General features: G+C 67.4%; 1 protein-coding gene across 1 annotated transcript in view; it reads right to left on the bottom strand.

Annotated features, from left to right (window-relative positions):
- Positions 1-62: 62 nt before the first annotated feature.
- Positions 63-10,399, bottom strand: part of OBSCN (obscurin, cytoskeletal calmodulin and titin-interacting RhoGEF) — a 28,009-nt gene continuing 17,672 nt past the window's right edge. The window contains exons 17-36 of the mRNA XM_081825632.1: positions 10,016-10,383; positions 9,442-9,502; positions 8,950-9,027; positions 8,458-8,630; positions 8,329-8,355; positions 7,355-7,507; positions 7,212-7,257; positions 7,003-7,080; positions 4,749-6,618; positions 4,121-4,198; positions 3,731-3,841; positions 3,405-3,572; positions 2,668-2,790; positions 2,336-2,506; positions 1,996-2,080; positions 1,554-1,793; positions 1,080-1,303; positions 849-924; positions 506-655; positions 63-363 (exon numbers count right to left, since the gene is read on the bottom strand). Coding sequence (XP_081681758.1) covers positions 186-363; positions 506-655; positions 849-924; positions 1,080-1,303; positions 1,554-1,793; positions 1,996-2,080; positions 2,336-2,506; positions 2,668-2,790; positions 3,405-3,572; positions 3,731-3,841; positions 4,121-4,198; positions 4,749-6,618; positions 7,003-7,080; positions 7,212-7,257; positions 7,355-7,507; positions 8,329-8,355; positions 8,458-8,630; positions 8,950-9,027; positions 9,442-9,502; positions 10,016-10,383 — 4,458 coding nt within the window. The 3' untranslated portion in view covers positions 63-185. The remainder of the gene's footprint in view (positions 364-505; positions 656-848; positions 925-1,079; positions 1,304-1,553; positions 1,794-1,995; positions 2,081-2,335; positions 2,507-2,667; positions 2,791-3,404; positions 3,573-3,730; positions 3,842-4,120; positions 4,199-4,748; positions 6,619-7,002; positions 7,081-7,211; positions 7,258-7,354; positions 7,508-8,328; positions 8,356-8,457; positions 8,631-8,949; positions 9,028-9,441; positions 9,503-10,015; positions 10,384-10,399) is intronic.

Raw genomic sequence — 10,399 nt, forward strand, 5'->3', positions numbered from 1 at the left:
CAGGTGAGGTGTCAGGACCCTCATCTCCTTCCCCAAACAAAACAGAAACAGATGACACCTCGTCCGTTTCTGCTTTTTATTGGCGTGTCTGTGCATACACAGCAAGTCCTAAGGGGAGAGTAGGGGGTGAAGCCCAGCAGGGCGACCCTCCCCCCCACACACATCCTCTCTGCCAGGCCAAGTGCTCAGCGCACCTGGGCCAAGTTGTGTTTCTTGTACAGCAGCGCCCGCCTCTTCTCTCGCTCGCGCACGAAGGCGCGCAGTCGCGCTGTGGGGAAGGTCACGGCCGCTGGCTGGGAACCAGCAGGGCCCTCCTCCGTTAGCCACGGGCACTGCAGGCAGCTGGACGCGCACGGCCGGCCCCTGGAGAGAGGGCAAAGCTGTCAGCTGAGCTCTCACTGGGGCCGGGTGGGGGAGGGAGGCGGGAGGGAAGTGGGCCATGCGGGGTTGGTGGAGGGGGTTGGACCCGGCCGGCCCGGTGATGGATGCGGCGGGACCGCCTTACCATGGGTGAGCGTACAAAGTGCTCCGGAGAAAAGCCACGGCGCCGCCGGACAGCCCCGCGTAGCAGCGACTCAGACGGACTAGCCCCTTGCGCAGGCTTTTCTGCAGCTCGCGTGTCCCTTCACTGCTCACGGGGTACTCCGCGCTCAGCCTGCGCGCGTGGGGGTCAGGGGACTCAGGTCACCCTCGGGTGGATGTGCGCGGGCACCGGGGGCTCTGGGCTCCCCCTCGATGGATGGGAGGCACAGGGATCTGAGGTCACCCTCGGATGGAGGACACACGGGGCCTCCGGGGGCACCCTGGATGGATCCCCAGCCTCCCGCCCCTGCGCTTGGGGGACTCACATGATGAAGGCTGTCACGCCTATGGCCCAGATGTCGGTCTGCGGGACGGCACCCTGGCCCTCCAGGAGCTCGGGAGCTGGGGGAGGACACAGGGGAGCGCCCAGGCGAGAGACTGGGTGGGTGCAGAGCAATGGGGAGGGAGGCAGGACGGGGGCGGGGCTTCCTGCTGGCCCACCCTTCTACCCCCCCGCCCCCCGCCCCAGGTCAGATTGGCATCCGCTCCCTGCGCACCCATGGTCTCCACGTAGTCCTTGAACCTCTCGGAGGGCAGGACCCTCTCCTGGGCGAGGCTCTGGGCGTTGCCCAGGTCGACGACCTTGAGTAAGTTGTACTCGGTGACGATCATGTTCTCGGACCTGAGGTCCAGATGCAGAATGCGCTGGGCGTGCAGGTACTGGGCGGCGCTCAACATCTGCCACAGGTAGTCCTTCACCTCCGACTCCGAGTAGGAGGCCCTGGGGGCGCACGGGAAGGGGGGCTCGGCTCCGTCCACGGCAGAGGGGGCATCAGCGGGGACATCAGCCCTTTCTGTGGGCCTGGGAGAGGCGCCTCCCGGCTCTGCTGAGCTCCCCGGCTCGGGCTGACCGGCGGAGGCGGGGCCGGGAGGTGGGCGGGGAGGTGTGAGCCGGTCCGCACCTTGCGCCGCCCCTCGCCCCGGCGTGTGTACCGTCCCGCCCGCGGCCCCGCATCCAGGCCGGGCCTCACCTCTCCGCCAGGCAGGGGAGCAGCTCGGGTCCCGAGCACAGCTCCAAGATGAGGACCAGGTGCCGGGGGCTGAGGTAGGCGGCCTGTAGCTGGGCCAGGTGTGGGTGGCGCAGGCTCTTGAGGGCTTCGTATTCGCGCAGCACGGCAGCCTTGTCCTCGGGGCGATAGGGGACGATCTTCGCGGCCAACGCGCGTCCGCTGGCCTTCTCCCGGCACTGCCGCACCACGCTGAAGCGGCCCCTGGGAGAAGCGGCACCGGCCAGCCTTGTGAGGGCCCCCCGCGGCCTCCTTCCCAGTGTCAGAAAAAGCAAGCTCGGCGGGAGGTGACCCGAGCCTCGGGGGAGGGGCGCGGATGCTCTGCACCAAACTTGTGTGGATGTGAGAAGTGAGGGGGGGCGGGGGGTGGAGCAGGCAGAGCCAGTGAGGCGATGGGCTGTGGCACCTTCGAATCTGCGCCTGGAAGGCGAAGGTCTGCGCGCTGGGGAGGGGCTGGGCTGGCCGCGGGGTGCGGCTCTCTTCCTCGGAGGCTGTGGGGGAAGGAGCCAGTGACTGGGAGGCACCCCTACAGCCCCAGTTCCCCCGGACTTTGTCTCCCACACCCCTTCCCAGGCGCCCTAGCCGGAGGGCTTCTGTGAACCCCCACACTCTGATGTCTCCTCCCTTGGGCCATTTGGGGGCAGGGGCCTACCAGTTAGAACAAACCACCCCAGTGAGTGCGCGTGGCTGAGTGCAGTGGCAGGGCACCCGGCCACCCCCCACCCAGGCCTCCCAGAGCGGCTCACCCAGGTGGCTGGGCCCTCCCAGGAGGACCTCCTCTGAGGGGCTGCTGTAGGGACCCATGCCCGCCTTGCTCACGCAGGCCGTCCGGAACGTGTACACCCCGCCCCTGGAAAGCTTGCTGGTGAGGTAGCAGCAGTCAAAGATGTCCGAGGCCAGCGTGTTCCAGCTGCCACCTGGGCCACACGCAAGTGGGTGAGGGACGGCCCAGGTCAGGGGCGGAGAGACCCCGAGGTGGCTGGGTTCTTCCCGAAGCCACCCAGGGGCACTGCCCTGCGGTCCTCCTGTGCGGACGCCAGGGCTGCCCAAGAGGGGAGGCCATCGGGAGGGCTCCTACCTTCCAGGCTGCTTTGTACGATGTACGTCACAGGGCCATAGGACTCCACAGGCTTCCAGACCAGCAGCACCCCATCAGCATACACCTCCCCGAGGTCGGGGCGTGGGGAAGAGCAGGGGCGCTCTGTGGGGCCCACAGTCAGCAGCCTGAGGGGGGCTCCCCGCGGCTTCCAATGCAGCACAGAGCCCCAGCCAGCCCGGCCTCACCCTCCTGCACCTGCTGCCAGGTCCCTGAGCCCACCATCCCCTGGACCCGTTCAGTCAGGGTCCCCTTCCAGCGCCGACTGGTAGAGGGGCCGGGTGCCTCTTCTGGTGGGGGCCTTGGGAGGGGTCTGCTCTGCCAGGCTCCCCTCCCACCAGTGTACATCAGCAACCTGCCGCGGAGTGGCCCTCCCTGACCGCCCTGTGCCAGCCGCGGGCTCCCATCAGAGGGGCCTGTCCTGGCTACTCAGCTTCCTCCGGCAGCCTGGACACTTGGTGGTGGCCACTGGTGGGAATCAAGCTAGTCCCACAGCCCCTGTTTTGCGTCCTCTGCTTCCCCTCTGGGGGGGCCCCAGTCTGCAGAGCCGACTCAGGCCTTCTGCGGCCCCGCCGTGGGTGACCAGGTGGTAAGCATCCCATCCCTCGGTGAAGGGCACCAGCACAAACCAACTCACCACGTGACAGGTGGTCTCCAGGCCCCATTAGAGTCAGTCCCCGCCCCGTCCCACCCAGGGGGGCCTGGCGCAGTCCACTCACCTGCCTTCCGGAGGACAGCCGTGGTGGCCACTGTGCCCAGAGGGTTGCTCACGCTGCACGTGTAAACCCCCAGGTCCTCAGCAGTCACCACCAGGATGGTCAGAAGCTGGAAGTTCTTGAGCGTGGAGGAGATGAGGAGGCGGCTGGTGCCCTCCAGGGGAGCTCCGTCTGCAGCAGGACAGAGCAGGCCTGGGGACGGCTCCAATAGGCACCCAGCCTTGAGACGCCCACCCTCTTGGGGCCCGTTTCCCTCCATACAATGACAGCAATGCCCGCAAGGGGCACCCCCTGCCTTCCCGCCCCCCAGCCCCAGGACTCCTCCTGACCTTTGGTCCAGGTGGCCTGTGCAGCTGGCTGGGCCGACACTTGGCAGGCAAGAGTCACGGACTGGCCCAGGACCACCGTTTCATCCGAGAGCTCCCTTAGAAATGATGGCGCTAGGGCATGGGAAGGGGGGGCGGCAAGCTTTCAAAGGTGACCCCCAACCCAAGAACACAGCCTGGACCCCCGAGAGGAGGATGCTGGGGAAGCCCATGCCCGCTCAGCTCATCTTCGGCACTAGCACCTCCTGAGGAAGGTCTCCAGGACTGCCCCCCCACCAATCTGGGCTCCAACCCCTGTGGATGTAAGCTTGCCCCCTCTGCCGGTCTGGGCACCAGGGAGGGGCTCCCTTCCCCCACAGTTGGGTCCCCTCGGCCCCTGGGCAGCGCACCCACCTCGGTCCCTGCTCTTCAGGCCCAACCGGAAGGAAGCCAGGCCTGCCTTCTTCCTGGGGGGGCTCTCTTTCTCCAGACCTGCAGGGAGGAACAGGCCTCTGGGAAGTGCACACAAGGGGCCCAGCTCCCCTGGGAGCATGGGAGGAGGAACTCGGAGCCACCTGCGGCGGGATCCCCACGTGGCAGAAGAGCCCCGATCCCAGGGGCTTTTGTCGCAAAGGAGCTACTCTGCTGCAGAGACCACCCCCTCCCCACCTCTGTCAGGATCAGTCTACCTTGGGCAAGGGCACCAGGGGCAGATAAGACTCGGGAGCCTGTGGTGCCTGGGGAGGCCTGGCCAAGGCCCCGACGGTCAGGGACGGGCCAGCAGGGCTGGCCTGGTTGGATGTTCTCTGTATGAGTGTCTACAAGCCTCCTTAGGTCCCCATGCTGGGCCTCAGATGCATGTGGGGAGAGGCTGAGGCCACATGGGTGACCTCAGGAACAGGGCTGGGTGTGTGTGGCACGGGGAGGGGGACCCTGGAGAGAGCAGCTTCTGGGTCACCCCAGCTCTTCCCCGCGTGGGAGCTGAGGTGCCCCAAGGTGCACCTGCCGGGTGGAAGGGAAAGGGGTGGGGCGGGGGAGTCACCTCCAGGCCTGCCCCTGAGGAGGCGGGAGATGTGGGCCACGGAGGCCCTCACCCTCTGGCGCAGTCCCAGCTCCGCGGGCTCGTCCAGTATGGCGTGCCTTCCTGGGAAGTGGAAGAGGCCGCCGGAGGGGGGCGACCACTTGCGCTTCCTGCTGCGGGGGGCCTCCCTGAGCAGAGTGTCCATGTCCTCCGGCTCCTCAGTGATCTGCAAGCTGGCTGGCGGGCCCGGCGCGCCCGGCCAGGGCCCCTCGGTTTCAGACTCGGGGGACGACGGTGGTTCTGGTGGCACAGACCTGGGGACCTTCCTGAAGATCATGAACTCGAACGGGAGATACTTGATGTCATACAGGTCGGACAGGTTGAGGTAGGCAGGCTCCACCTCTGAGATATCCAGGGACACGGTGTCGGCTGCTTCTGCGTCCCCAGACAGGTCTCGGATCTGCACTAGGGACACCTGGGAGCCCCCACCAAAGTCCTCCCACGAGCTCAGCTCTGGGGAGGCCCTTGGGGGTGCCCCGCTGCCCTCGGGAAGGGGTTCTGCGCTGGCCTGGGGGGGTGGGCTCTGTGCCCCAGCATCCTCATGCTCCTCGGAGGACTGAGAGGTAGCCCAGACCATCCTGGCCCACAGGGGACCCTGCCCCAGCATGCCCCCCGCGTCCCCGCCAAAGGCAAAGGTGCCGTAGCCTGCCACTCCCGCGTAGCCCCCACCGCGCGCCCCCAGTGAGAACTTGCGCGCGGTGGTCTGCTCCTGAGGGCGCTGCGGGCTGGGCTCAGACTCTGATGCGTCTTCCGGCTCCGCAGCCTGGGAGGGGCCAGGTTGCGCGCCCACTGCGGAGGCCAGCCCTGGGGAGCTGGGGGGACTCGGCCTCCCAGGGAGAGGGGTGTCCTTTGGTCCCTTCTTAGAGGCCGGCTGGGGGCTTCCTTTGGCCGGAGAGAGGGAGGAGCTCAAGGGTGCCAGGAGGGACCCCGTGCACTGCTTTGCAGGGAAGGAGCCAGAAGGTTGTGGTGTAACAGCCTGAGGGCGGCCACAGCCTTCCTGGGGAGCAGGACTCCTCTGGGGATGAAAGGAAGGCGCGGCCTGCCCCCCGCGGCTGTCCTGAGATGACCCCTCTTGCCGAGTGGACTCCGGGTCGCCACCGGTGCACGGAAATAGTCCCGGCTCCTGCCGGGACCCCTCCGGACGCTCCGTGTCCCTGGCACGGGAGAGCCCTCCCGGCCAGCTCTCCCCGGAGTCCGCCTGGAGGTCCGAGCGGCCCGGGCCACGGCACTGCGCTCCGCCACCGGCCTCAGGCGCCGCGCTGGCGGGGGGCGGCCGGCCGAGCTCCAGGGAGCGGCCGCGGCCGGGGGCCCCGCGGGCGCTGCAGCCCTGCAGCCGCAGGGCAGCCGCCTCCTCCCGCGCGCCCTGCTCCAGCAGCGGCTCTCGCAGGCCGGGCAGGGCGCGGGCGAAGTAGCCGCCCGTGAGCAGGTGCCGCCGGCCGCCCGCGGCGGGGCCTCCGCGCTCCGGGCCCTCGCCCGCCTGCTGGCACAAGAGACTGCGGAGGACGCTCTGCCGCGCAACGCAGCCCCGGGCGGCGGGCGCCTCCGCGCTGGGCGACGGCGTGGGCGGAGGCGCGGCCTCCTCGGGCAGGCTGGCGGACGGTCGCAGGAAGCCCCGAGGGTGCAGCAGCGGGGAGTGGGCCACCGGGGAGGGCGGCAGCGATCTGGCTCGGGCGAAAGGCGCCCGCTCGTTGTCAGAGGACGAGGACGACGAGCTGCTGGCGTCGCCCCGCAGGTACCGGGCCACCCCGAGGGATGGGCTGTCGGGAGGGCCCTGGAGCAGCTCGGGGATGGAGCGCATCACCAGGATGGACTTGTAGCTCATCAGGGATTGCTGGGGGGTGCGGAGGACAGGGGCGCGTCAGCCGTGGGCGCGCGCCGCCCCGGCTCCTACGGGCCCAGTCGGGGCACCCAGGAGCTGGGAGCGTCACAAGCTCCACTCCTCAAGCCCTAGGGCTCTGTCGTTCTGTCCCTGCCCTCGCTGGAGTTGCACGCACCTCCGCCCGCCCGGCGGCTCAGAGAGCGCGGACCCCAACGAAGGGCCAGCGCCGAGCGGGGCTTCCAGTTCTCCCAGGCCGGGCGGGCGGGGACGCACAGCCAGCCCTCGGGACCTGGCTTCTTTTGCGGGCCTCCAGTGCCCGCCTCCTCTTCTCCCCAACTCCCCCCACCTCAACTCTCCCCTCCCCGCCCCACCACTCCCACTCGCTGCCCAGCTCACCTGCCAACGGCTGCGAGCCAGCAGGAACTTGAGTTGCTTGGTGTTGATGAAGTGGGCCTCCTCTGCGGGCACGGACTTCTGAGGGGGCCCAAGTGAGAGGGGCGGTGAGGGGAGACCCTGGTGCACCCGGTGGCCCACGCAGGCCTCTGCCTGTCCTGGCCTCAGTTTCTCTCCCTGTGCAGACTTCCCCGGGCTCACCTCGGACTCACCTGGAACCAGGGGTGGGCGAGGCACTTGGCTGCACTGGGCCGGGCCCTAGGAGGAGAGGAAGGCCAGGGCTCAGGCCAGGGGGTCAGCTGCCCAGGCCCAGGCCTAAGAGAACCCTGGGCAGGGGGAAGGGGTGTGCACTCACTCTGGGGCCCTCCGCAGGGCAGCCGTGATGAAGTCCTGGGCATCCTTGCTGAGGTGGGCAGCCGCAGGGCTGCTCCAGGACACCCGCCCCTCCAGTACATTCAGGAGTGTGGCTCGGTCACTCTCACCAGCAAATGGTGACGAGCAGGTCAGGCTAAAAGCAGAGACACGACTTGCCTTCAGATGTGACCTGGTTTTCTGGATCCATAGGGGGCAGGTGGCCAGGACAAGGGAGCACCCAGTCCTGCCTGGAGACCGCCATAGTGCCACTCCCATGCAGCCCTGAGAGTCCTCGCAATGGTCTGAGATTAGCCCCGAGATCCAGCCTCAGCCCGGGACGGGGATCAAGGGCCAGCCTGGCGTGTGTACCCAGCCTCAGCCCGGGACGGGGATCAAGGGCCAGCCTGGCGTGTGTACCCAGCCTCAGCCCGGGACGGGGATCAAGGGCCAGCCTGGCGTGTGTACCCAGCCTCAGCCCGGGACGGGGATCAAGGGTCAGCCTGGCGTGTGTACCCAGCCTCAGCCCGGGACGGGGATCAAGGGTCAGCCTGGCGTGTGTACCCAGCCTCAGCCCGGGACGGGGATCAAGGGCTAGCCTGGCGTGTGTGCCTCGCCTCAGCCCGGGATCCAGGTGCCGTCTACACCAGCAGCATCCTCAGGGCAGCAGGGACTGTTATGAGGGGCCTTTCCGCAAACCACCCAGACCCTTTAGAGACACAGCTCACTGCTTTGCCTAGGGACCGGGCAGAGCCCCTCCAGAAGAGCGGAACAGCGTATGTAAGGAAAGAACTCAGCAGAAAGCACTTCTCAGTTGGCTGACGGCTAGTTCCCATAATAGATGCCCTTTGGGGCCTGGGTCTTTGATCTGGGAAGCTGGCCAGTAGTGCTCTGGCCTCCCACGGGCCTGATGCGGGAGCAGGGGGAGCTGGGGCTGGCTTCAGATGAGGTGGCTGACAGCGGCAGGGGTTTGCTCACCTGAGGTAGGAGACGACCCCCATGGCCCTGCAGGAACAAAACCACAGTCAAAGTGTGTGCTTGGGGTTGAGGGGTGTGGGGGGGAGGGGAGGGAGTGTGTGTCAGGGGGCTGCTGGTCTGCGAGCTCACCAGATGTCGGAGGCCTCGCTCACAGGGGTCTGCTCAATGATCTCCGGGGACACAAACTCCGGGGAGCCATACTTGCTGTACTGTGGCTCTCCTGGGGTGATTTTTTGGGCAAAGCCAAAGTCGCAGATTTTAATGTCTTCCCGAACAGGATGCACCATCAGGATGTTGGGGGGCTGTTAGGGAGAGTCAGGGAGGGGTGAGGCCATGCCCTAGGGAGCAGGGAACCCCCGGGTCTGTGATGGGCTGTTCCAAGCAACAGTGAGGCCAGAGTGGGACCGTGGGCAGTGCTGGGGGTGGATTTCAGTGCCATTTGGGGACAGCCTCCAATTCATCCCAGCTGCAGCCCCCTGAAAGAGCTCCCCATCCCCAGAGGCAACCAAGTCCTAACAGGGAATCTCGAAGTGGTGGCCTGTGGCTCCCCCACCAGCCAGCAGGCCCCAGGCTCCCACCTGTCCCTCCCCAGTCCCTGGGGACCCCGAGGGGGCCGAGTACCTTTATGTCCAGGTGGAGAGTGCTGCGGCCATGCAGGTAATGGAGCCCCTCCACCAGCTGCTGGACATACACCTTGACCTGCAAGAAAGGCCAGGGCTCAGGCGTGAGCCATCGTCCACCTCTTTCTCCACTTCCTTCCCTGTGCCACTCCCACCTGCAAGGCCCCCACTTCCCTCAGATCTGAGCTTGGGATGGTCCCACGGGGCAGCCATGTGCAAAGCCTCCCAGACCCCATGGGCCCCAAGGCCAGAGGATTTCTCCAGCCGGGCAGTGGATCAGCCTGGTCTAAGCAGGAAGCACCGTGTCTCAGGGCCAGGCGAGCATGGCCCCCTGGCCAGGCAGAGCCTGTGAGGGGGAGGCCGTGGGAGGGCTTGGAGAACTCCGCTGAGGAGCTGCCAAGCCCCATGCGGCCCTGGGCAACCTCAGACGGCCTCTGAGCTGGGGAGCGCTGGGGGCCTGTGTTGGCAAGGGAGCAGGACACTGTGCGGTCACCTCAGCCTCTGTCACCACACTCTTCTTGAACAGACGGTCCAGCAGGTCCTCTGACGAGCACCTGGGGCTCAGGTCAAGAAAAGCTCTGGAGTCTGCAACCCACCCAGCCCCACACACCTTCGGCAAGTCTTATCTTGGGGTGGGGGTGGGAGCCACGCTGGGGAGGGTGGTGCTCAGGCTGACGAGGGTGGGAGGAACAGGGACCCCGAGGACAGGGGCTGAGATCAGTGGGTGGCAGCAGCAGAGTAGGAGGGGAGCGAGTCGTGCGTGTCTGCCCCTCGCTGGACCTTGGGTGGGCAGCCTGAGGACCCTCTCAGCTTTAGCGCTGGGGGCAGCCACATAAGTCGGACGTCCCTGCTGGTGAGGCCACGTGGAGCAAGGCAGGGGCCCAGTGAAGGCATGTCCTGGACCCTGTGGACACAGCCCTGCCCAAATTCCGGAACCACGGGACCGGAGCTACAAGGACGCTGCTGTGTCCAGGAACACCAGAACAACGGGCCCCATGTGGCCCTCGGACCCCTGCCTGCCCAGGGCGCGCCCCTCTCCGCACTCTCTCCGGCTGAGGGCGGGATACAGCTCCAGGACAAGGATCAGGGTCTTCCGGGTCTCAAACTGGTCCAGCAGCCGGGTGACCAGCGGGTGGCTCAGCGTGGCCAGGATGTCCCGCTCGCGGTACGCATGGGTGCGCGTCCTGCTCCGCAAGGGGATGAACTTGGCTGCGCAGGACATCTGGTTTCCCTTGTGCTGCACCCTCTTCACGAAGCCAAACACGCCCCTGGGAGGAGGGGAGCCACGCTGGGCGCATGCGACAGGCTCCCCGGGGTCGTGGTTGGGGTCAGAGTAGGGGTCGGGGTCCGGGCTGGAGGAGTCCTCCAGGGAAGGCTTCTGGGGGCGGTGCTTGTGAAAGGCCGGGCTCCCGGGGCAGGGACTCAGGGGTAGGGACTCGGGGAGGCGGGAC

The sequence above is a fragment of the Leptonychotes weddellii genome, chromosome 7 (genome assembly GCF_054177405.1).
Source record: "Leptonychotes weddellii isolate Sample4059 chromosome 7, ASM5417740v2, whole genome shotgun sequence".
NCBI lineage: Eukaryota > Metazoa > Chordata > Mammalia > Carnivora > Phocidae > Leptonychotes > Leptonychotes weddellii.